This window comes from Oryctolagus cuniculus, chromosome 2 (assembly GCF_051225735.1).
Source record: "Oryctolagus cuniculus isolate XC-2025 breed Fujian yellow rabbit chromosome 2, ASM5122573v1, whole genome shotgun sequence".
Lineage (NCBI taxonomy): Eukaryota > Metazoa > Chordata > Mammalia > Lagomorpha > Leporidae > Oryctolagus > Oryctolagus cuniculus.
This window is the reverse complement of record NC_142868.1, coordinates 34,779,850-34,805,513: the sequence shown is the minus strand read 5'-3', so window position 1 is coordinate 34,805,513 and position 25,664 is coordinate 34,779,850. Positions and strand designations below refer to the sequence as shown.

The 25,664-nt window shown below is 54.2% G+C and overlaps 1 protein-coding gene across 13 annotated transcripts in view; it reads left to right on the top strand.

The window, feature by feature from the left end:
* APBB2 (amyloid beta precursor protein binding family B member 2) overlaps positions 1-25,664 on the top strand; it is a 397,109-nt gene that overhangs the window by 313,652 nt on the left and 57,793 nt on the right. For all 13 annotated transcript variants that reach the window (XM_089327110.1, XM_070068136.2, XM_089327105.1 and 10 more), the window contains 2 exons: positions 20,076-20,222; positions 21,407-21,534. In XM_089327110.1, coding sequence (XP_089183236.1) covers positions 20,109-20,222; positions 21,407-21,534 — 242 coding nt within the window. In that variant the 5' untranslated portion in view covers positions 20,076-20,108. The remainder of the gene's footprint in view (positions 1-20,075; positions 20,223-21,406; positions 21,535-25,664) is intronic.

Genomic DNA, 25,664 nt, shown 5'->3' with positions numbered 1-25,664 from the left:
GGTCAGCCCTGCCATCTCCAGGGGAGGGAACCAATGCTCTCAGAGCTGTGGTCTTCCATAGGTTGGGTGTAGCCAGTGCGTTTTCCGCCTAAAGTATTTCCTACTTAGGATGCGTCTCTTGCAGTACAGCCCTGCTGTAAGTCAAAGAGCATCTGTATTTCCATCAAGGATTCTTGGGGTGAATGGCACAGAAGGGCATATCAGAACCTCAAAAGGACATTTGCAACCTGCACGTGCTTCTAACCTGCCATTCAACCCCCACTGAAGGTTTTTTTTTTTTTTAAGATGTATTTATTTTACTTCAAACTCATAGTTACACAGAGAGAAGGAGAGGCAGACAGAGAGAGAGGTCTTCCATCCGCTGGTTCACTCCCCAGATGGCTGCAATGGCCGGAGCTGCGCCAATCCGAAGCCAGGAGCCAGGGCCTTCCTCCAGGTCTCCCACATGGGTGCAGGGGCCCAAATACTTGGGTCATCTTCCACTGCTTTCCCAAGCCATAGCAGACAACTGGATCAGAAGTGGAGCAGTCAAGTCTCGAACCAGCTCCCATATGGGATGCCGGCATAGAAGGCGGCAGCCTTATCCGTTACACCACAGCGCTGGCCCCCTCACTGAAGGTTCTGCAGGTCTCCCCTGCTGTGGGAAGTCAGGGTGGGTATCTGTGACCCACAAGTGTGTCGGGAAGAGGGAAAGACTTCAGGAACCTGCTTGATATAAATCACGCTGTGCCCAAGGCACAGCCTTCCAGATCTTTCTGGAACGTAAGCTTTCCCTTGAGCTACCTTATAAAGTCATTGTCATGATGGACTAGTGCGTGGAGTGGTTCCTTTTGCAGGGCTTTCGTTCTGTTGACTCATCTCCACAGAAGGGCCGCGTGGGCTGGGGCACAAAGCCAAGTGTGCAGCCAGGGGCAGTCAAAGGCCAGAGCCAGGGTTTGAATCCAGGCCGTGAGGCTCCAGCCGGGGCTCCCAAGGCTGACCAGAGAAAACAAGCGTTACATAGGGGCCACCGCCTAGTGACGTGGTCCGTGGCCTCGGCAATATTCCAGGTAGATGGAGGTCCTGAGAAGTTGGGATTTTGCCTGTTGGTGTTGTGTAGCATGAATCCTTGGAAGCTGTGGGCAAACAGCCAAGCAGAAGTCCATGAGGAATGATGGCTACGAAGGTTATGGCCGGAGGATAGGAGGTGCCCTCCCTACGCCCCAGACAGTCCTTGCATGCAGAGAAATGCAGGGCCGTTCACTCTGCAGCACGGGGGCGCTTCTGCCCCCCTCCAGACACCGTGACTCCTGGCTTTGTGAGCCACTCACTCAGGGAAAGCTCTGGCTAAGCAGCAAAACCTTAAACACAGAGTAGCCACATACACACACATACACTGTGCGTGCACATGGGCTCAGATGCACTCACACATGTCCACACACACTTGTGTGCATATACTCACATGCACACTCACACATGTCCACAAACACTTGTGTGCATATACTCACATGCACACTCACACATGTCCACACACACTTGTGTGCATATACTCACATGCACACTCACACATGTCCACACACACTTGTGTGCATATACTCACATGCATACACACACGTCCACACATGCATATACTTGCGTGAACATGCATATGCATGCATGCGCATATGCATTCCCCCAAAGATCCACGTGCTTTTGTGATTATGCAAATTTTTTTCAAGCCTACCCAATTCTTATACAATGAATTGTTTTGTAGTTGATGGCAATAGATTGTGTGTGTGTGAAATTATTATTATGGGTTTATGGAAGAGTGCTCAAGTCAGAGTTTTCCTATGCCCTTAGCTTTGGCTTCCCCAAGAGTAGCATCTCATAATTATGGTTCAGTTACCATAACCAAGGAACTAATGCCAGCACCGTTTTCCCCCACTGCTCCCCTTCAGTGTAGGATACAGCACTGCACGTGGTGAGATCTTCCAAAAGCATTTCTCAGAGCCCCTCGCACGGTTCTCCTGCTTAGCATTCCTCATTTCATTATAATACTGCATTTGGCCAGCAGCACCATAATCCGTCCAGGAACCAGTAGCGAGAGGAGCAGTTTTCAGCACTAATAGAGCGGAACTTCAACTTTATAAAGACAAGTGACTTTTTTTTTCTTTCCAATTACTGCTGTGGTATAGGTTGCCCTCGCTGATATTACCAGGTCAAGGGCCATCCGCTTACAGCTTCTGTGACTTACTGCAAAATTGCTTTCCGGAGCCTGCAGCAGCCGCCGCCCCTCCAGCGCTGTCCGGGAGCACGCCTCTGCCTGCGTGCTGCGTTACTGCAGGCTGTGTCGTTGTTACTTAGTTGTCCTAGTTTTATTGCACGGGAGTGCCTATCCCTTGGTTTTAAAATTCCCCCTTCTTAAATTGTCATTGACACAGGATATTTCATATGATGCTTTGGGGTTTGTTTGTTTCCGTTCTTAGCTGTTTTTTCCTCTTATTTCTTATTCTTTTTTAAAGTTATTTTTATTTATTTGGAATATAGAGTTAGAGGGAGGGACAGAGAGAGAGAGAGAGATCTTCCGTCTGCTGATTCAGTCCACAAATGGCCACAATGACTGGGGCTGGGCCAGGCCAAAGCCAGGAGCTGGAACTCCATCCAGGTCTCCCATGTGCATAGCAGGGACCCAAACACTTGGGCCATCTTCCGCTACTTTCCCAGGTGCATCGGCAGGGAGCTGGATCAGAAGTGGAGCAGCCACATGGCATGCCAGGATTGCAGGCAGTGGTTTAACCCACTGGCCACTACGCCAGCACTTCCTTGTGCTTTGACAAGCAGATTTAGACAGAAAGACAGGTCTTCCTTCCATTGGTTCACCCCCCAAATGGCCACTCAGCCGGTGCGCTGCGCCGATCTGAAGCCAGGAGCCAGGTGATTCCTACTGGTCTCCCATGCGGGTGCAGGGCCCAAAGACCTGGGCCATCCTCCACTGCCTTCCTGGGCCACAGCGGAGAGCTGGACTGGAAGAGGAGCTACCAGGACAGAATCTGGCGCCCCAACCGGGACTAGAACCCGGGGTACTGGCGCTGCAGGCGGAGGATTAGCCTAGTGAGCCGTGGCGCCAGCTCCTTGTGCATTTTTAAGCTTAAAACTCTGCTATTGTGATCTTGAAATCTTCATCTTGTAGTTTATTTTTGTCTCCTTTGTGTCACTTTCCAACGTGGAAATGGCTTGATAGTTTTCTGTAGATGCAAACCTTCTGTAGCTAGTCAGCTCTCAAGACTCACTGGTCAAGAACAGGACTCCTTGGCATGCGAGGGTTCTTCAAAAAGTTCATAGAAAAATAGAATTAAAGGATAAGGGTTTTTGTTAAAGATTTATTTATTTGAAAGAGTTACAGAGATAGAGGGAGAGACAGACAGAGATCTTCCATTTGCTGGTTCACTCCCCAGATGGCAGCAATGGTCAGAGCTGGGCCAGGCCAAAGCCAGGAGCCAAGAACTTCACGTCTCCTACATGGGTGGCAGAGGCCCAAATCTTTGCTTTTCCCAGGCCACGAGCAGGGAGCTGGATCAGAAGTAGAGCAGCTGGGACTTGAACCGGCACCCATATGGGATGCCAACAACACTGCAGGCAGTGGATTTACCGCTATGTTCAACGTCAGCCCATAAAGGGTAAGTTTGTTCTGATGCAAAGCTTTCTGAAATCCAGGTACAATTTTCCATAACAGACATTTTTCATAAACATAGGCATAGATTTAGAAATTGTTGGCATCAGAATAAACACCTTTTAATCCCATTTTCCATGCAGTTTTTTAATTCCTCCTGAATGTGGGTGGCCAGGTGACCTGCACTTCTCAGTCCTCTTTCTTAAAAGATGAGTCCCATACTCTGGTTTCTCCTTGGGTCAATAAATCTTTGGCCTTTTAAAGGAATTGTCCCTCCTACTTTAATACCTTAGGACCCAAAATTAGCCAAGGCGCATTGCTGGACAAATGCTGGATGAACACTAAAATAAAAACCAGTTGCAGTCCAACTGTGGGAAATTGAATGCTTGGAGAAACAGATCCGGTGCCTATCCTTTGTGTTAACTCTGCCTAGACTTTTGTAAAGGAAAAGTTCTGCCACCTGGTGGACAATACTGAAAAGTACATCTGTAACGAAACAGGCTATGTTCCACTTGGAGCTGGAGAACTGCTTACAGCTGGACGTGACATTAGCCATGACCTGATGGGCCTCCTTTCATAGGTTATGATTAGGTCACCATGGTAGAGGTCCCTTCCGGTTCAGAGAAATCCTGAGATTCCAGATGGAATAATTAGTCCTGACGCGGGGCATCTGGAGATGGAATGGCTCCTTCTGATCCGTGGTCAAGTCTGGAGAGGGGAAGACAGAGAGCTTCAAACCAGAGCCACCAACTGGGGCTGGCTGCACTCTGCTGGACACAGGTGCTGTGTGCCCTGCACCTGCTAGGGACCTCTGTGCAACATTGCTGCAAGCACGAGGCATCATAGTTACGTTCCCACTGGAGCAGTAAGCAACGATGTTTTCAGCAGGTTAAGTCATTTTAAAGATTTATTTATTAATTGAAAGAAAGAGAGCTCTTCTGTCCTCTGATTCACTCCCCAGATGGCTGCACCTGCCAGGGCTGGGCTAGGCCAAAGCCAAGAGCCAGGGACCCAAACACCTGGACCATCTTCTGCTTTCCCAGACTGTTAGCAGGGAGCTGGATTGGAAGTGGAGCAGCCATGCACAAGCCAGGCACCCATATGGGATGCCAGTGTCACAGGCAGAGGCTTTACCTGCTGGGCCACAACACTGACCTCAGCCATTCGTTTTATCCCCTAGCTGGTAATGGCTGCGACTGGGACTGGAGTTCAGATGCATTTGATTCCCAAGCCCAAGAAGGGGTCAGGACCTCCTGACCTGCAGACGGCATTGTGAGCAGAACCAGATGGGATCAAGGCATCGTTTTTATGCATCTTCTGCAGAGAAGTGCAGGTGGTCGTTCCACCCCAGACCTCCTGCTTCGGTTATGTGCAGTTTACAACCAAATCCTGGGGATTTTCTTATCTGGACCCTGGGTTTTGTGACAGCCTTGCTTAGCTGCTCACTTAACTCTTTTGTTATACTCTGCCCCAGGTAGAATTGGGAAGGGACTCGACACAAATCAGTCAGTCAATAGGTAGGGGATGAGCATGGGATTCTGAGGTTGCTCTGTGAGCTTTATTTATCTGTGCCCGCCCTCGGTTCCTATTAACATAGATTTTCATAGCATAATTCTATTAGTGGCTTCTGACTAGATTAGCCCTAACAGACAGACAGGAAGTGGTAGGGCACATCTTTCTCATTCAGATTCATTTCTGGCCCATGTAGCAAGTTCATTATCATTACCTAGCATGCATATGGGGTTTTACAGCTGCATGTAGTTCTCATAGTTGATTTTGTTCATGAGTTGATTTTTGTTCATGATGTGTTTAGGATGTTTGTATTTGATTTGAGTTGTTGATTCATGAGTTGATTTGAAAATATGTCTCAAGCTTCACGCTGAAGGACCATACATGTTTATGGCCCGAGTGTGGTGTAACGGGTAAGAGCACAGACTCCCAGGGGCCAGCGCCGTGGCATAGCAAGTAAGGCTGCCACCTGTGACGCCAGCAGCCCATATGGGCGCTAGTTCAAGTCTCGGCTGCTCCACTTCTGATCTAGCTCCCTGCTAATGTGCCTGGGAAAACAGCAGAGGGTGGCCCAAGTGTTTGGGCCCCTGCACCCACGTGGGAGACCCTGCAGAAGCACCTGGCTCCTGACTTTGGCCAGTGGATGGATATCTATATATATAACTCTGCCATTCAAAATAAAAATAAATAAATTTTTTTAAATTTTTTGACAGGCAGAGTGGACAGTGAGAGAGAGAGAGAGATAAAGGTCTTCCTTTGCCGTTGGTTCACCCTCCAATGGCCGCCGTGGCCGACGCACTGCGGCTGGCGCACCGCGCTGATCCGATGGCAGGAGCCAGGTGCTTCTCCTGGTCTCTCATGGGGTGCAGGGCCCAAGGACTTGGGCCATCCTCCACTGCACTCCCTGGCCACAGCAGAGAGCTGGCCTGGAAGAGGGGCAGCCGGGACAGAATCCGGCGCCCCAACCGGGACTAGAACCTGGTGTGCCAGCGCCGCAAGGCGGAGGATTAGCCTAGTGAGCCGCGGCACCAGCTTAAAAATAAATAAATCTTAAAAAGAAAGTGAGAGCACAGACTGTGGACCCAAACCGCCTGGGTTCAAAGTCAGGCTCTTCTGCTTCTTAGCTCAGAGGCCTTGGGCACGTGCCTCAGCTGTGCCTCACGTGTGGAATGAGGACAGCAGTGGTGCCTGCCTTACATGGCTGTTGTAAACGCTGGGTTCATGCACTAGCAACGTAAGATAGGTGTCCCCTGCTTGAACAGTGCGTGGCCCGTGACAAGCTTCCTCCCTGCATTAGCTGTTATTGCTCTTCCTACCACAGAAGGGAATAGTGACGGCCCTGGTCTTCAAGGAGCAGATGGCAAGTAGCAAGTTCAAGGCCTTGTCTAGGAGCTGAGCCATGGCATCGTGGTAGGAGGCCATGCCAGGGACGTCTGCCTGGGCTAGATGGAAGAGTAGCACCTGCAGCTTCCCAGAGGGAAATGGCTGAGCTGAGGAGTGAACTTGAATGTGATGGGGTTTAGTGATTCTCCCCACACCCCCTTTCTTTCACAGAAGTTCAAGTGCAGGACCTTTGAAAATGATCTCACATGTCAGCAGATGCTTTTCGGAACAGATGTATTAAGATGAGGCTCATTTGGATGTGTCCAGCCTTTGGATAACAGGCTTCCTGTTATCTGTTCCTGTGCACTGCATAGCACACTGTGCTCAAACTCCATGGCTTGAAACAGTCATTTATTTCTGTGGTCTGGGAATTTGGGACGGGGGTAGAGGGGTGGGGTCGGTACAGTGGTGCAGTTCCTTTCTGATCCACATGGGGGCAGCTGGAGCTGGAGGATCCACTTCACTATGGTAGGGAGCAGCCCCCGGGGGCTTCTGCACACAGCCTCCCACTCTCAGGGTCTCTCCGTGTGGCTTGTGCATCTCACAGCAGTGGTCTCAGATGAGCAGCTGGAGCTTTGTAATACGTGACGCTGGCATCCCCTGTGGGTGCTAGTTCAAGTCTCGACTGCTCCACTTTCGATCCAGCCTGCCCGAGGCCCTGTCTGCCTGTTGGCTGAGCTGGAAGTTGCCCTTGTTCTACAGGGAAGCATCCGCAGCCCTCGTTCTGTCTCCACTGCCTGTGAGCGGGACGCCAGCAGGCTTGGGCAGGCCCTGGCTTGCTGCGGGGAGCAGCTTGAGAGCACTGACTGCCCAAGAGATAGGCTGCAGGTGAACAATGTAGCACCCAGAAAACACTCTCCCTAGATCTTTTTTTTTTTTTAAGGTAATGAAAAGTTAACGTCGGGGGTGAGGAATTGAACAGCCGCCAATGTGTTCCCGGGGGGCTCCTGGGCCTGTGTCGGCAGAGCGTTGCGTGCAGTGCACACTCCTGTTTTTCTTGGCTCCTGTGTGCACCTGTGCCATGAGAGGCCGGCAGGAGCAGGTGTGGTCAGCTGGGGCTCTGTAACTGTACCTCAGCCGGGGGAAGGCGTGCTGGCGGGTGGTGTGCCGGGTGAGACAGGGGCTGAGCGTGCCGCACTGCTTGCCACGCCCTCGTGCCGTGTTGGAGTGCCTGGGCTTGAGTCCCGGCTCTGCCTCCTGGTCTAACCTCCTGCTGATGCACGCCCTGAGAGGCAGCAGTGAGGGCTCCAGTACTTCAGTCTCTGCCACCCACGTGGGTCCCTGAGACTGGATTCCAGGCTCTTGGCCTCAGCTTGGCCCAGCCCCACCCGTTGTGGGCATTTGGGAGAGTGAAGCAGTGAGTGGAAGATCTCTCTGTCTCTCTGCCTGTCAAATAAAAAGAAAATGACCTTTAAAAAAAGAGAGAAGAAACGAGTTCCCATCCTGTGGCTGAGCCAGCCCTGGGCACGTGCTGTCATTTTAAGGCAGGCTGTCTGCAAGGCATCGGAGCGAGCACGGGTGCCCTCCTGGCCGTCTTCAGCGTGGCCCACCGTCCTCTCCCTCAGTACTGCGCAAGCTCCATCTGAGCCAGTGTGGAGGATGGGGCAGCCGCGGCTCCCAGGATGCATTGGTGCGGCGTGCAGAATCACGGCCTGGCTAGAGCAGGAACCTAGTGGTAGAGTAGGAACCGGTCCAGGGCCCCCAGCTCCCTTGGGAGAGGACCCCTCATCTTGAGCGCTTTCTTCCCCTTAGGGACTTCCCCACGGCTCCTGTCCAGGCCACCCCTGCAATCCCAAAGTGTCTGCCTCTGGCTGGCCCGCTGAGCAGGGCGCATGTTGCTTGACCTCTTCCTAGCGTTCACTCAAATACTGCAAGACTCCCTTTTCCTCCTCTGAGACAGCGGAGACAGCCGGTCTCCACTCTCATCTTTCTTTGCAATTCACAGGCTCGCATTGCTGTGTTATTTTTCTGGAGGTTTTTCACATAGAAGAGAATCTGATGGGCAGGTCGGAAGTGCTGGTTATGGGCTTGGCACTTCCTAGGTCCTGGGGACGTGGAGAAGCTGCCCATGGGGACCCCGAGCTCAGGATGGCTGGTGGGAGGGGGCATGTAGAGGTGGCGGAGGGAGTCGTGTTGACCCTCAGAAGACCCCTCTGAGTGCCTACATCTTCAATCCACAGGCTGAGAGACCCTGTGCAAGCAGCTCCTTTTGACAGGCCTCATCGGCGAAGCAAAGGATCCAAGAAGGGGCGGGCATTGAGCCTGGCAGTTAAGATGCCTGTGTCCAATCAGAGTGTCTGGTTCAACTCCTGGCTCCGCTCGCAGCTACAGCTTCCTGCCAATCAAACCCTGGGAGGTCACAGTGATAACTCAAATACTTGGGTTCCTGACCCCACATGGGAGACCTGGATTGAGTGGCTGCCTCTGGCTTTGGCCTGGCCCAGTCCTGGCTGTGACTGGCATTTGGAAATGGAACACATTCATTCATTCATTCATTCTCTCTCTCTCTCTCTCTCTCTCTCTCTCTCTCTCTCTCTGCAGTTCTGTAGAGAAGATTCCGAGGCTAGCAAGCCACTGGGCACGTGCAGCAGCTGAGAGAGCAGGGGACATGAGTTGGGGAACCAGGCTTCCCCCCTGAGCAGGGGCCCACAGTCTCTGAGACCCCACGCAGGCCCATGCGGGGACAGACCCCATGGGGTCCCACACATGGTGGGAATGAGCTGCAGCAGCACAGGGCTGCTGTCACCCCCCACTCCCCTCCCCCCGATCCCTCCCCTCCCCTCCCCCACCAGGTCTTGTTCCTGCTAACTGCTGCCCTCACTGTGCTGCCTTCCCAGGAACTGGAATCTGCCCAGTGGCTCCTGATGGGTTTGGCCATCCATGACCCTGCTGCTTCCTCTGGGTCCCTCTTCCTCCTGCCTGTTTCTGTGGGTGGGATCGCCACTGTTGGTCGGGCACACTCACTCCGCGAGACTTTCTGGTTCCTAGAGCCACCAGGCTTCTTGAGGGTCCCCCTGACCCATGTGTCCTGGCGTCTGGCCGTGTGTGGTTCTGCTGAGCTACGGCTGTGCTGCCTGCATGGAGCAGGACCAGCCACGGAAGTGTGCGTGGGCCGCAGCTGTGTGTTCACGTGGGAACGGCACATCCCCAGCACGGGGTGACAGCTGCCGCCCTGTGTGGGAAGAGCAGCGCAGGAAGTGTGGGCCTGTGTTAGGGACTCCACACGCCTCTCCAGACACGCGTGCCAGTGGCAGCTTTGCCTCGTGTCCGTCTGTCTGTCTGCAGGTCAAGCCTGAGCAATGTCAGTTCTCAGACACCGTCTCCTCTCTAGGTGTTAGTCTGTATTCTCAGAGTTGCTGAGAAAGCTCTTGTTTCTTAATATCTCAGCTGTGGACACACATTCCTACCCTTAAGAATTGATGTCATTTAAGGCAAATTCCTTATGGCAGAGATGTATTTTATTTATTTGAAAGGCAGAGTGAAGGAGATAGAAAAATCTGCCATCCACTGGTTCACTCTCCAAATCGCCACAACAGTCAGGGCTGGGCCAGCCAAAGCCAGGAGCCTAGAACTCCATCTGGGTCTCCCATGTGGGTGGCAGGGACCCAAGCGGTTGGGCCATCTCCCACTCCTTGCCAGGTGCATTAGCGGGGAGCTGGGTTGGAAGTGGAGCAGCTGGGACTAGAACCTGTACCCGTACAGGATGTCAGTGTCACAGGTGGCAGCTTAACCCACTGTGCCACAACACCAACCCCTATAACGGGGGCGAGTGCCTGTTGGCTGGGGACTGAGTCCTAAGGGCTTGAGGACAAGTTGCCAAGGAAACCCCATGAGCAGCGACCCTGCTGCTGCAGAGCACATGAGGTTCCTGTTGGCGGCGCCTTGGGAGACTTGGTGTTGCTCATCTGTGAAATGGGTTTCCAGGTCCCCAGAGCACTGGATGCTGCATCCCTGTGCTGTCTGTGAGGGTCTTTCCCGAGGTGAGGACAGTATCAATGCCAGCTGTCTGTAGGGCTGTCACAGCCGGGCCTTAATTCAGGTCTTAGCGGGTCTCCTCACACCACGAGCTTGCTTTGTAGGAAGTTGCAGACTTTTCACTTCTTGGTGAGGAATATTGTGAACCTCTTTTTCAATAAGGCAGCAATAAAAGTAAAATGAGTCCTGATGATGTTGCTGATAATTATAGCTAACATTTCCCAGTCCCGGGCATTATGTTAAGCTGAGTTTTTGCAAGTGTAAGCTCATTTAACTCTCTAACAATCAGGCTTCCTGTTCAAGGGCCTGGATACTGCAGACCCAAGCCCTCCCTTCGTGGGGAAGGAGAAACCCCCCAACCCATGCACACACAGACACAGAAACACAATCACACACACACACACACACACACACAGAATGTGTGTGGTCCATTCCGGAAGACACTTGCTCTGGGGAGAAACAGCAGGGAAGAGAGCTAGGGAGGGTGGCCATGAAGAGGAGGGGAGGGAGAAGGGAAGCCCATGGCAAGTCCCCACCTGATGGATGAGGGCTCAGCCTGGGAGGCCAGAGTCCCCCGGGAGCTGAGGGACTGAGCAGCCAGGGCAGGAGAGGCTGGGGCATTGGGGCTGGAGTGAATATGCTTGGCCCCTTGCACATCTCATGGGGAGATTTAAAGGCCAGTGTGTGTATATGTGGCTGAGGGGTGGCTGGTGTTGGGTTCAGCATCTTAAGCTTCCACCTGCAACACTGGCATCCCACGTGGGTGCCAGTTCGAGTCCCTGACTGACCCACTTCCAATTTAGCTCCCTGCTAAAGTGCCTTGGAAAGCTGCAGAAGATGACCCGAGTGCTTGGGCCCTGCCACCCACGTGGGAGACCCAGAGGGAGTTCCGGGTTATTGGCTGTGGCCTGGCTCAGCCCTGGCCGTTCCGGCCATTTTGGGAGTAAACAGAAGATTTCTGTCTCTCTCTCCCCCGGTCTCTGTAACTGCCTTTCAAGTGAATGAAGAAGGAAATTTAGAACCAGTGAAGACTAAAGGGGAGTGCGAGGGACTCTGCCCCTGGCCTGTGCTGCCCTCGGAGGTCGGGATCTGTTACCCGGAGGGTGGCATGGTCACGGGCAGCGCTGCCTCTCCCACCTTCCCTGTTCTGCGGGAGCCTACCTGCCCTCCTGCCCTGTGTGAGGCCCTCACCAAAACCCGAGCAGACGCCAGCACTGAGCTGTCGGGCCTCCCAGCCTGCAGAACCAGGGGCCTGTCTCGGGTCAGCTAGGACAACAACCGGAAATGCCCCGAGATCAGCCGGAGAGAGCTTCTAGCCCAAACTCTGCTTCCTCTTCAGCTGCCCCCACCCCCCACCCCGCCCCATCTGTCTCTGAGACCAGGACAGGAGCCCAGGAGTCACGATTCCCAGTGCTGCCTGCCCCCACCACACCACGACCCTGATCACCTAAGAAGGATTAAGACCCCGCTCCCTGTGTGTGTGCGCACACACACACACACACACACACACACCGCCCCCCCCCCCCGCCTTGCTCTGCAGGATAGGGCAGGTACCCGTGATGTGCGTCACCTTGGCACTGAGGTCCTGAGGGTCCCTGCCTGTACTGACCTGGTGAATGCTGCAGTGTCGCCCCCCCTCCCCGCTCCCCCCCCCAGCCTCTCGTCACCACACGCTCATCAGCTGGTCAGCTCCTTCCCTGACACACGTTGTACCCCTACCACTGAGCTCACAGCCAACAGCACCACGACAAGTGGTCTGCCATGTGTCTTTCTCCACGAGGCTCCTTGGGGCCCCCCTGCACTTAGGAGGACCTGAGCGCTGTTCTTGGGGACCTCCGTGACCCGTCACCAGCAGGCACAAAACGTAGCATGGCATGGACCTTGGCAAGGGTGCTTGTTGGGGGCGTGAGAGCTGAAGGAGCCCGGGGAGTGAGGGTTGTGCTTGACCTCAGTGGCGCTTGTGCCTGGGGCAGCCTGGAGCCCACCGATGACTCAGACACTCAGTAAGTGTTGGCTTGAGGGTTGAAAGTGAATTCTAGCCAGTAAGCCAGCTCGCAGATACACAGTGTGCACACAACAAGGATCGACTGTATTTGCACTTTGCACTTGAACTGTTTGGAGAAGGACCATGTTCAAGGTCCAGGTGGCATTGTTCTTGGAGGAGCTGTCCACCAGGGGAGCACAGGAGAGGGCTCAGGATTGCCTCAGAGACTCCCGGGACTGTATGCTTAGCACAGACCCTTGTCTAAGACAATCCTCTGGGTTTGGGGTTTGTTTTTATTTTATTTTATTTATTTGGAAGGCAGAGTGACAGATAGAGCAAGCAAGCGAGCGAGTGCTTCCCCCTGCTGGTTCATTTCTCCAAATGCCTGCATAGTTGGGGCTGAACCAGGGCAAAGCCAGGAACCTGGTGCTCCGTGTCTCCCTCATGGGTGGTAGGGTTCCAAGGGCTTGGGTGGTCACCTGCTGACACATCATCACGGAGCTGGACTGGAAGCAGAGCATCCAGGACTTGAACTGGCGCTCCGATACGGTTGCTGGCTTCCCAAGCAACAGCTTAGCCCACTGTGCCCTGACACCAGCCCCTCTTGTTTGTTTGAGAATTGCATGATTTCCCTGCTGCAGATCCACCTGTTGCCCCTTGAGGCTGCACTCTGTAACTTCCTTATCCGCACGTGGTGCCCAGCGCCACGGCTCCTGGCTTCCCTGGGCACATCCTGGTCTCCCAGCACCGGGCTCTCCCCTTGAGTGAACGCAGCCGTCTTGCCTTTCCCAGCAGCAAAATGCTCTCCTGGCCGTGCACAGCTCGGGTCGGCGTGATGGTGTTATTCCATGCTTCCTCTGCAAAGACCGTAGCTCAGCTCTGCTGTGGCGGAAACATCATCTGTGGTGTGAATCGGCCACGGGGACCTTGAGCGCCGTCTTTTTCTGAGACTGCCGCGGGGGAGCTAAAACACCACTCACGCTTGCAGCAGGGAAGAGTGGTTCCCAGCAGATCCGGCATCTGCTGCTCATGGGCAGGAATGGAAGCGCAGTTCGCCAGCCTCGCTTCCTGGCCTCCGCCTCCACGGGCTTGGAGAGGGTGCGATGTGAACCTGCTGTTTCCTGCCACAACTCCGCCCTGGTTGGCGTGTGAGTATGCGCAGCAGCGGGTCTGATTAAGTCCCCTCTGGGGTACCAGGTTCACTGCCGCACCAAGAGAACCGTGGTCATGTGCAGGCCGTGACACTGGGGGGTGGTTCATGGTGGGAAGCCCTGGGAGGCTCGTGTGTGGGACTTTGGCTCCTGGGACTTGACAGGTGCCCTGTGTGCTGGGGGCTGGTTGGAGAAGTGCATCCCTTATCCACATGCCGCCGCCCCGCCCCTTCGGACGAGAGCTGCCAGTTTGTACTGTGGATGGAATAGTCTTTGGCAGCAGTTTTTGAAGTTTTGAACAGTTTAAATATTCTGGTTTAAATATTACTGCTGTGATGCAGTGGGTTTAGCTGCCTCTTGGGACACCCACTCCCATATCAGAGTGCTGATTTGAATCCTGGCTACTCTGCTTCTGCTCTGCCTTCCTATTCATGGATTCCGGGAGGCAGAGGATGGTGGCCCGAGTTCCTGGGCTCCTGCCACCCATGTGGAGGACCTGGATGGAGCCCTGGGCTCCTGGCTTCAGCCTGGCCACACTCCCCTGCTGGTGGGGGCCTTCCAGGAGTGGACCTGCAGATGGTAGAAGTCCCTCTGTATTTCTCCCCTTTTTTCTCTTTCTCTCTGCTTCTCCCTTTCTCTCCTACTGTGTCTTCAAATGAATAAATAAGTCTTTTAAAAATATATTGTTGACACCTGCACTTGCCCCATGCTGCCTGTGTCATCTGTGCAGGAGTGGCAGGGAGAGAGGACACTGGCACAGAGCTTTGCCAGGGCTGGAGGGGGGGGGCAGGGGCAGCCCCAGGACAGGGCTCTGGGCCAGTGGGCTGCCCCAAGGGTGGGCAGGAAGACCTGGAAGGCCAGCTGGCAGGACTGCGAGTTCAGCAAGAGCTCAGGCCACCCGCCCGTCTGTCGCCTTGTCCCAGGGCCCTTGAGTGCGGGCTGCAGTGTGCAGCTGGTTTCCGGGCCAGCCCGTGAAGGCGGAGCCTCTGAGGAGCTACAGAAGGGTTGGACCGCAGGCTGGGGAGCATGAAGCCCAGGGAAAGCACTGGCCCTCTGGTCTGTGGTGCAGGAGCAGTCGCACATGTCCCAGACGCGCCGTTCCCTTCTTGGCCAACTGCATATTTTTATATGACTTTCATATCCCTAGGCATGGCGTGAGTCAGACATTTATTGATAATTAAAATTAATATGGTAGAAGCCAGTATGCTGAATGCTAGGGGACGCACTTTATATACATACCATTTGTTTTTTGCCCCCAACGTTCCTTAGAATGTAAGTACTACTGCTGTTTCCATTTTCCAGATCAGAAAGCTGAGGTCCAGGGCTGTCCAGGATCAAGTGCAGAACTGGGATCCAAACGCAGGTGGCTCCGGCCTCAGAGCCCAGGCTGTAGTGAAAACAGTTGCTTCCCGTGGGCAGTGCTGGGCCTCTGAGAGGGTCACGCCCCCCGAACCCTCCCCGGCACCTGTGAGGCCAGGGCTCCCCCTCCACTGATGGAGGGAATGGAGGTCCAGGATCTGCAGGCAGGTTGGGGCCACCGTGGCCGTGGGTATTTTCACTTGACGGATACTGCGTGAGTATGTCACGAGAGCCAGGCTCTGTTTAGGCTGGCGGGCACTTGGGTCCACAGATCAGGCCTGGTCTCCAAGTCAGATCGTTCTAGAGATACCGGGCTGCCTCTGCCCATTCCTGCTCCGATTTCCCACTGATAGAAAACAGGTCTCAGATGCCCCCCTGGAGCCTGGGCAGGAAAGTACTGATCCAAGAAGTTGTCTCTGGGGCTGGCAGCAGTGAAGGTTCTCCAGGAGTCCTGGCCATGGAGATGTGGGCTGGGGCCCCTCTGCTGGCCTCTGGGTTTGTCATCCTGCAGCGGGCTGCCGCGTAGGAGCCACCGTGGGTGCCCTCCAGGGCATGCCCCCTCTTACTAGCAAACCCAAGCTGTCACTTGGTCACAATGGGGTGATGATTCAGCCCCACTCAGTGTGTGAACTCATCGCTGTGGACCAAGCATCGTCTGTGATGTGTAGAAAGAGGTGACCCACGAGGAGAGTGGCTGTGTGGGAGTGCTCACCGGCCACCGCGGTCACTGCCATGGTGAGTGATTCATTGGGCGGGTTCCTTGCAGCAGCTGATGGAGAACTGAGGCAGCCCAGGGAACCCCAGATGCCTCTCCCCGCAGAACCCACTGGCGTCTAGAGCTGGAGAGCAGTTCAGTATTTCAACGAGAAGCAATGACAAAGAAAGCCCGATTGTGGTGAGCACCCGGTCCTCCGGGCAATGGCCTGGCTTCCTCGGGGTGATGACCGCAGCCGGTGAGCTAGGGCAGACGTCCCTGGGACGGTGGCCGTGTGCCTGGAGGACCTTCTGAGCCTTGAAAAGCCTGCGCATGTTTGGAACAGACTCTGAAAGTCGTTTCAGGCCACAGCCCTTTGCTTACAGGCTGCAAAGACTGGTCCCAGGGCCGGAAGCACGTGTGATACCAGCATCCCTTATGAGCACTGGTTTGAGTCCCAGCTGCTCTACTTCTGATCCCACTCCCTGCTAATGGCCTGGGAAGTGCTTGGGCCCCTGCACCCATGTGGGAGACCCAGATGAAGTTCCTGGCTCTTGGCTTTAGCCTGGCCCAGCCCTGGCTGGTGCGACCATTTGAGGAGTTGAACCAGAACATGGAAGATAATCTTTGTGTGTGTGTGGTTCTCTCTCTCTCTCTGTAACTCTGCCATTAAAATTAAAAAGTAAGTTAATCTTAAATAAACATTTGAAAAACGTGACTTGATTGCTATTTTGAGCTCTTCCCCGCATTTGGCCAGAGCTGAGGGGTGGCGGTTATAACCCTTCCTGGCCACACGGGGGCAGCACCTAACAGCACCGGGTTGCTCTGTGCAGCTGTGTTCTTTGTGGAGGAGTTGAGTATTCCCCCTTACACCTGCTTGGTTCCTTCTACTTTGGCTGCATGAAATGGCAGTGAAGTTGGCAGATCAGAAAGTGAAGCAACGGTAGGATTGCACAAGGAAAATTATTTTAAATAAATTCATGATTATAATATAGCTCAGGCCCTTGTTTTTATCAGCACAGCAAGGCAGTATTCTCAGTGGGCTGTGGTGGGGTTGAGTGGTTTGCATTTCTTCGCCAAGAAGGATGCTCTTGGCCGGTGCCGCAGCTCACTAGGCTAATCCTCTGCCTGTGGTGCTAGCACCCCGGGTTCTAGTCCCGGTTGGGGCACTGGATTCTGTCCCGGTTGCTCCTCTTCCAGTCCAGCTCTCTGCTGTGGCCAGGGAGTGCAGTGGAGGATGGCCCAGGTGCTTGGACCTTGCACTCCATGGGAGACCAGGAGAAGCACCTGGCTCCTGGCTTTGGACTGGTGCAGCGCCGGCCGTAGCAGCCATTTGGGGGAGTGAACCAACAAAAGGAAGACTTTTCTCTCTGTCTGTCTCTCTCACTGTTTAACTCTGCCTATCAAAAATAAATAAATAAATAAATAAAAATAAAAGGATGCTCTTGGTTTCCCGTGAGCTTGTTTAGATTGAAATCCTTGTGTGCTTGGACTCCAGTACTGCTTTTACCTTCCTTACTGCTAATGACTTCTTTTGTGTATTCACAGGCTGTAGGGTTTCCTAGGAGCAGTTAGAGACAGTGGGAAGTGTGTTCCCAGCTTCTGGTGTGGGACCAGGTATGGGTGCTTCGTGTGGAGGTCAAGTTAACGCTGGGGATGCCGCATCTCACACCAGAGACCCTGAGCATCTCCTGGCCAGCTCCCTGCTTCTGCACACTGGGAGGCAGCGGATGATGGCTCAAGTGTTTGTGCCCCTGCCACCCATGTGGGAGACCAGATGAAGTTCCTGGGCCCTGGCTTTGATCTGTTCCTGGCTGTTGTGGGCATCTGGGGTGTGAACCAGCAAATGGAAGATCTCTCCCCCCCCCCACCCGCCCCCTTTCAACTGAAATGAAAACAACAGCCGAAGTGCGCGACCATCCCACAGCAATGCTGGGGACTGGAGATTCGCTCTGCGGGTAGCGCCCTCTGCTGGCCTGGAGCTCCATTTCCACTTGGGCCTCAGCTTCCATGCAGGAGATGAACCTGACTGTTGGGAGCATTTGGGGTGTCAGTGCCTGCAGCTTCACCGACACTTTGGGGCGATCATAGTCACTGTTGGGAGGAAGCATTCCCAGTCATCCGCCAGAACTGTCATGGGGGAAATGGGGACAGGCGGGCACCGTGTCACACATCTTCTGTTCCTCAGCTTGTTCCCTCTATAGATGTTCACTGACACGCACAGTTCTCCCTCTGTATTATTTTGTTTCCTCTTCATAGACACCCTGGGAGGCAGCTGTTATTATCAGCACTCCCATTTAGCATAGTTACTATTATGTTATTATTATGTTAATGGGAGTGTTATTATCAACACTCCCATTTAGCATAGGCCTTAGCCAGGGTCTTGCCCACGGTCACAGTCGCGGTGAAACAGGGCTCAGTCTGGAGCCCGGGCTGCCCCTACCCCTGACCATCTGTGCTCTAACCTCCGTCGATACTGCCCATGCAATCTTGAACCTTCCTGTGGTCCAGCCCCATCGGATGCTTTCCCCTCCATGTGCCAGCTTTTTGTACCTCACTCAGTTTCCTCGTCTATAAAATGGGTACAGGCATTGAAATGAGTTGTTTTCTGCATCCAAGGACAGCACATGTTGTGCCTGTTTTCTGCTGTGGGTGGAGGGAAGAATATAAATAACTGCTCTCTCGGTGGAGGGTAGCCAAGTTAACCCGGCCAGCAGGGCCAGCCTGGGACACTGGGATCTTGCTGACCAGGGGTGTTTTGGGATCCAGCGTGGGTGGCAAGGGCTCCTTCACGGTCTCGGCCCCGGGAGTCAGCGGTTTAATAAAACAAGGAGGCGGCGACTGGCGCATACCTGTGTCCCATCTGCCGTGTCCATTGGGGCTGTACAGTGAGGTCTGGGGCCGAGGGTGTGGCGCCACAGCAGGGGCAGAGCCAGGCCGACAGAGAAGCATCTTAGCTGTGGGCAGAGGCCGGTCGGTGCCTGCGCCAACAGCAGGTTCCCTGTAGCGTTTCCCCCTTGTGCAGGGGTCTGCGGGGCTCTCCAGAACCTTCCTCGGGGGCCAGGGACCACCACGTCCTTGGGGTTTCTTTGAGCAGGGCGCTCGCATGTGTGCGCTGTCTATCCGCGTAGCCAGGGCCGGGGAACGTAGTTCCGCAGCCTCCCCAGGGTGTGCTGGCTGCTCTGTGGGCCGCTTTTGCCCTTGGTAGTTGGGTGGGTTTCCCCGTGAGAAAGCGTGATTGGCACCTCTGGAAGCAGATGCCGGGCCCTTGGTGCTGGCAGGTGTGGAGAGGAAAACGGTGAACCCGACTCCGTGTTGGTCATGTCTGGTCCCTGCTTCCTGTCGAAGTTCTCTTGGAGATGCTACAAGCTGCTGTCGGCGAGCCAGTCTGCTGGCGGAGGTGTGGTTGGCTCCCAGTCTGCCCTCCCTGTGCTGGGAGGGTGGCTGCCCCCTCTGTTGGTGGATGCACTGCTGGGGAGGGCCCCCAGAGGAAGAGGGCCCTGGCTGGGCTGCCCCACAGCCTAGCAGTGCTGCCAGTCGGTACAAGGCAGAGGCCTTGGCCAGGGCACCCGCACGTGTGCTCTGAACTCCTTTCCCTTGTGTATCTTTGAATTTTCACCTTGCTACACTAAGTATAAAATGCTGTTTACATTAAATTAAAGGGAAAAAAGTTAAACAACAACTTTAAGATGGAAAATGGGGCCATGCTTTCAGAATAGCTCCAAGTCTTATCTATGGTGCGATCTACACCATAGATCTACACCCTGACACCATCCTAGACTCTAGGAGTCTAGGACACCATCCTAGGCTCTAGCCCCAGCCGCCCTGGGAGGTGGCATCTCCCACCTCCCTCGGGGCAGCAGGCAGCTGGGGCCTGAGACCTGCGTGATGCAGGCCGAATGCATTCCCCACCACCACCACCACTTCTTCCTTCCTGGGTATTGGAGAAAACAGTTTCCTCCGTCCCTTGAGAACCAAGTACCTAACGTGCATTTAATCTGTGTTCTCCCTATTTCCTGTTTCTGGGCACTTAACAATAGCAGGTCTCAGAGGGTTACATTTCTTACTAAAAAACAAGATACAAAACTACAACCCTAACAGGTGACACGTGATAGGGGATGAAAAAATGTAGAAATGTTGTGCCAGTTCATTAGCTCTGTCACTGTAAGCTCTATCACTCAATCGTAAGAAAATCTTTAATACACGTACGTCAGTTACGCAAGAAGTTTGTCCCCCTAAAACAGAAAACCTTTTTGACTTCATCTTCCGACACGTTGTTACCAACGTTGGACGGCTGAGCGTGGCGAGACAGTGAAAGGCGCGGTTTGGCCCACATGGATGCAGACGGGCCCGGGCCAGCGAGTGAGCCCGTCTTCCGGCTTTATCTTGCAGTGTTTCGCTGTGCGCTCGCTGGGGTGGGTGGAGATGGCAGAGGAGGACCTCGCGCCCGGGAAGAGCAGCGTTGCCGTCAACAACTGCATCAGACAGCTCTCCTACTGCAAAAACGACATCCGCGACACGGTCGGCATCTGGGGCGAGGTGAGTCGCGTGACAATCTCCCAGTGGGCGGGCAGGTGCCCACGCCCTCCCATGGCACCGCCTGTCGACCTTAGAACGGGGCTGAACTCCACTGACAGCCGGACATTCCGATCCCAGGCAGGGGGAGAGAGAGGAGGAGGAGTGTTCTCCTGTCCAAGCAAAGCCCTGTATCCCTCCGCTGTTGGGCTTTACCGTCTTCTCACCGCATGGCCTCCCACCCCGCACCTGCCACCCGGACTCACCCAGGCCCAGCTTCCCCACCGAGTCACCCACGTGTCTTCTCGTTCCTTCAGTCAAAATGCTCTTGCTCCCAAAGCACAGTTCTCAGTCAGGACCGAGAAGCAAGGTCGCTGTAGTTTATACTAGCACGTGAATGACTGACATTTGGAGGGGCCTTTGGTTGGAGGCACCACACAGCCTGTTGCGCTTGGCTCTGTGGAGTCTGGAGCCTTGACACAGTCTACACAAGCTGTGTTTGTGGCTGGCGCTGTCCTCTGTAGATGGCTTGGCCACCCTTTGGGGGAGAGTTGAGAGCACGCTGGATCTCAGCTACAGCCAGCGGCCAGGGCTGCACCTGCTCTGAGAACCTGTGTTGGGAATCTTTATCACCTCTCTCCAAAACCACCCCAAAGAGCCCTTCATCGGGCTCACTTTGGGATTTGAAGACCCACAAGAATTCTTCCCGTCCTGCGCCGCTGGACCTCCCAGCTTCAGTGCTGTGGTCTCATGGCTGCCCGGCAGAGGTGTGAGAATTTCTCAGAACTGCGCCTGTGGGGTTGCCAGGAGGCGGGACGAAGGCCAGTCCGGGAAGGCCTGGGTGGGTGCGTGGTGGGCCCGGCCGGAGGGAAGGGCAGAGAGCGGCTGTAGGCATCTGACAGGCGTGGAATTAGTGAAGCGGCCGGTTCTCCCGGCGCGTCCCGTGATTCTTTGCTCTTCAAGAGTCGCAAGTGTAAATCATTGGAACTGGGAGCCGACTGAAAGGCAGCCAGGGGCATCCGTTAAAGGGCCAGGAGACAGACATTGGGACTGGGAAAGAGGTTTTTCTCTTAAGAAAACGAGTGGCAGGCCTGAGGGGTGGCTGCTTTTGGTGGTTGCACAGCGCCCCTGGATGGCCAGACACGCATGCGCGCGCGTTGTGGAGCCAGGGTGCGCGTGCCAGACGGCGTGTTTCTCGTTGCGTGCAGGGGAAGGACATGTACCTGATCCTGGAGAACGACACGCTCAGCCTCGTGGACCCCATGGACCGCACGGTGCTGCACTCCCAGCCCATCGTGAGCATCCGCGTGTGGGGCGTGGGCCGCGACAATGGCCGGTGAGTCCCTGGGCCGCGGCCGGCGGCCGCTCATAGCTTAACTCCTCAGTGTGCTGTCCCGGCACCTCCCCGGGCACGGCACCGGACGGAGCCTCGCGGGGACAAGCGGAAAGCATCGCCTGGCTTGTCTCTCTGCCTTGCCAGCCCTCCCAGCCGCTGCACTTCCGGCTCCTCCACCCCACCCGCACCCTGCTCTCCTACGTCTTTCTCCCCTGCCCGCCCTCATTCGGCCAAGCCGCTAACCGTCCCACAAGTCCAGACTTCTTATTTTCTCTTCTCGCAGCCTTCTAACAAATTCCTTTCCATGGCATTCGGTGGAGTCTCTGCCTTCTCGCACCCCCTCCTGCCGGGGTGTCCCTCCACCCACCCACCCCCCGCGGGCTTGCCTGCTCTTGGTGCCGTCAGTAAGCGCAAACCCTGGGTCATGAAACGATGGTGACCAGGAATTTCCGGGGTCTGGGCTCACCAAATGTTTTTCAAACTCTGGAGATGGCTGGTCGTATCGTGACACCATTCAAGTGTGTTTCCGTGTGATGTGTGAGCACGCGTGTGAGGAGCTTCCTGGATGTGCTGTGAATTTCTGTGGTCCACGCTGAGCGCGAAGGAGGACGTTCTGATTCTCAGGTGCATCTCCCAGCTAGCAAAGCGACAGCGACCCCACGCAGCCTGCTGGGAGACCATCCTTGAGTGCCTGGGCTCTGTTAAATGCGGTGAACCTTTAAGTTAGCAAGCAACCATAGCCTTTCTGCAGGTGCAGGAGGCGGAGCTGTGGGATGAGGAGTTACGGCTCTGCTGAAGGTGCAGAGAGAGCCCACACAGCTGAGCTGTGGCTCTTGTGGGCTTGTGCTTCCCGTCCTGGGCAGGCAGGGGTTGTCTTGGCTCCCTGGCCCTCTGGGAGGAGGGTCTGTCTTTGCTTATCTCAGCCTTTCTCTCCCGAGGCTGGGCGTGGGCACATTTGCTTGTCTTCTGATTCAGCCCCAAGTCCTAAACCAGAAAGGAGGGGTATGGCTGAGTCGTCATCAAAGAACGCATGTGTGCTGGAACCGGATGTGAGAGATGGTTTGCAAAGGAGAGAGCTGAAGTAGCCGGTGCTAGCGGATTGGTTAAACCTCCTTGGGAGCACAGTGTGACTGTGAGCGTCCTGCGCACTGATGCGAGGTGACAGCTGGGCCGTGCTTGTGGGGGGAAGGAGTGCACAGATTATGCACGCAGACCTGCGGTTCCGTGGCTCGGCAGCTGCCTTGCTGTGGACCGATCGATTTTACAAGGAAGAATCTGGTGATGTTTGGTCGTTACTAGAGATGTTTAGCCTTGGTCAGAGATCCTGGGCGTAAGATGCTTAATTCTGTCCTGGCCGCTGTCCACCACATTTGTTTTCAAGGCAGGAGCCAAAGTGGCAGTCAGTACACACACCTTGGTGAGCTTGTATGTTCTTACTGTGCATATGTGTACATACATGTTGAAGGGCTTGTGTGTGCTCAAGGTACACACATGGGCACACCTTGGTGGGCTTGTGTGTGCTCACGGCACACACGTGTATACCTTGAGGGCATCTAGCCCACTCCAGCTCTTTAAAATGAAGCCAGACCCTGCACAGCTGGGATGGGGGACTGATTGAGACTCCAGTAGACGAAATTATTCAGACTCCAAGGCTTTGGGGACAGTGTGCGTGCCTGGGGTATGCCGGAGGAGGGGCTGCTGCAGACTCTAAGGCTGGTTGTCCTGCCCCCAGTGATATCAGCATGTATTAGCTTACATTGCCTTGGTTACACTTTTACAATTCGGGCCTGATTATTCATGTTTGGAATCACTTTTTCTGCTTGCCCAGTGTTAGCAGCTAAGTGTCATTTAGAAACACACCCAGGGTTCACACAGGTGTCCCGGCCCGCGGCCACCCCACTCTGGGAACCAGCAGTAACTAAAGAAGTGAGTTTGCCAGTGCGAGGTTCTGCTTCTTGCCGTTAGGCCCCCGAGCTTTCCGTCTGTACAAGAAGGGGCCTTTGTATTCCTGCCTGCCTATTTTTTGAATGTTCCTTTCCTTTTGATTCTTTTTTTTTTTCTTTTGTAACAGCAATTTACTAGAGCAAATGCAATTTGTACGGCTGCAGAAGAAAGGGGTCCCCACTTTGCATGAATAAAACATGAAAGTGTTTCATTGTGCTTGGGAGAACGAGCCCATTCGCCATGCCCTTTTCTCGCTGAAAGAACAGAGTCTCTTCAGGGGTTTCTTGGTTGGTTAAATGAGCGAGCAGAGTATGGATGCCAGGCTCGAAAGGCACAAACCCCTCCTAAAACCCAGAGTGCCCACGCAACTGCCAAATTTATAAGAGTGTTTGGGGTTTAGCGTTATCTCAGGGCCTTCCAGTGTTTTGGATTTGCTTTGGAGAAATTCCTGGTGGGTGAAGTTCACTTGGAGTGAAGGATGTCCCCCCACTGAGCCCCAAGGTAGAGTGGGGAAGGCTCTTGTTATGCACCGTGCAGAGAGCTGCAGGTGCAGGTCCTCTGTGGGGCTGGGCCCCTGTAGGCCTGGGCTGGAGTTTTGTCTCCTCCTTGGGAATCACATGATCTGTCTGCTCCACTGCTGGGCACAGTGGGGCCTCCTGCCTTCCCTTGGCCCTGTTGGTTCCTGTTGGCCACAGTGAGTTCAATGCTAAGACTCCTAGAGATAGAGACTGGTGACAGGGGTTTCCTGGCCCTTGACCTTCTAATCAAATGCAGCCCCACGGTTGGGTCAGGTTGAAGCCAGGAGTCAGGAAACCCATCCTGGGTCTCTCACATGGGTACAAGGGCCCAGGCACTGGGGTCATCTTCTGTTGCTTTCCCAGGCGCATTAGCAGGGAACTGGATTGGAAGTAGAGCAGCCAGGACTCAAACTGGCACTCCTAGGGGATGCCAGTGTTGCACATGGGGACTTAACCCGCTGTAGCACAACACCAGCCCCCAGACTTACTTTCTAAACATGGGAAAGTCTTAACAGGGACTGCCCTCTTCCCTTGCAGCAGATGGGGGTCCATCTGCTGGGGAGGGGACCACGATCTTTGTGTCCCTTGGCCAGCAGATAGTAGAGTCCTCTCCCTGGGTGGGAAGTGGGTGCATGGATTTGGTAGAGTGCCTCAAACCCTGTGAACAGGCCTGCCTGGGAGGCTCCTGTGTCGACCCACCATACAGGGTCACCCAGGTGAGCTGGTTGCAGACTCTGTGAGGGACAGCAGTGGGGGCTCTATGTGCTCAGGACCGCCCCGCCCTCTGTAGGCTTCTCTGCAGGGAGCCCTGCAACCTGCAAGAGGTCACATCCCAGGCTGGACCATCCTCTGTCCTTCATGGAAACGCGCACCCAGGGAGCCCACTTTGGGAAATGCTACTCTGGCTCACCAGCTCATTAATTCAGATTAGTGGCAACACCAAAGTGCTGTGTTGTTGATTAAGAAAAATGTGACTTGCTTTGGATAAATAAGCGTATTATAAACAGAGACCCCATCGGGTCTGCTCCAGTGAAGATAAAATTCCTTTATAATTAACATCAGCCATCAACAGCTGCTATGCACAAGTGCTTTTTTTTTCTTTCTCTCTTTTTTTTTTTTTTTTTAAGATTTATTTATTCAAAAGGCAGAGTGAGAGAAAGAGAATCAGAGTTTTCCACCTGCTGGTTTACTCCCCAAATGGCTACAACAGCCGTGCTGAAGCCAGGAGCCTAGAACTCCATCTGGGTCTCCCACGTAGATGGCAAGGGCTTAAGTACTCAGCCCATCATCTGCTGCCTTCCAGGCACATTAACAGAAAGCTGGATTGGAAGCAGAGCTGCTGGGACTCACAGGTGGCAGCTTAACCCACTGTGCCACAGTGCCCACCTGTAAAGATCACTTTCTTATTTGGGTTAAATGTTTACCCTGTGATGTTGTTTATGCTTATGTGTATATAGCAAATCAGCTCCTCCTAGAAGGTGTTTTATCAATCTCTTTTCTGTTTTTTTTTTTTTAATTTATTTTCCTCTTACTTTAAAGGCAGGGGAAAAGATAGAGATCTTTTATCCACTGGTTCGTCCCCCAAGTACAGCAGGCAGTTGCCAGTCCCCCTGGCAACAGACAGCCCAAAACCAGGAGCCCAGATCTCAATTTGGGTCTCATACATGA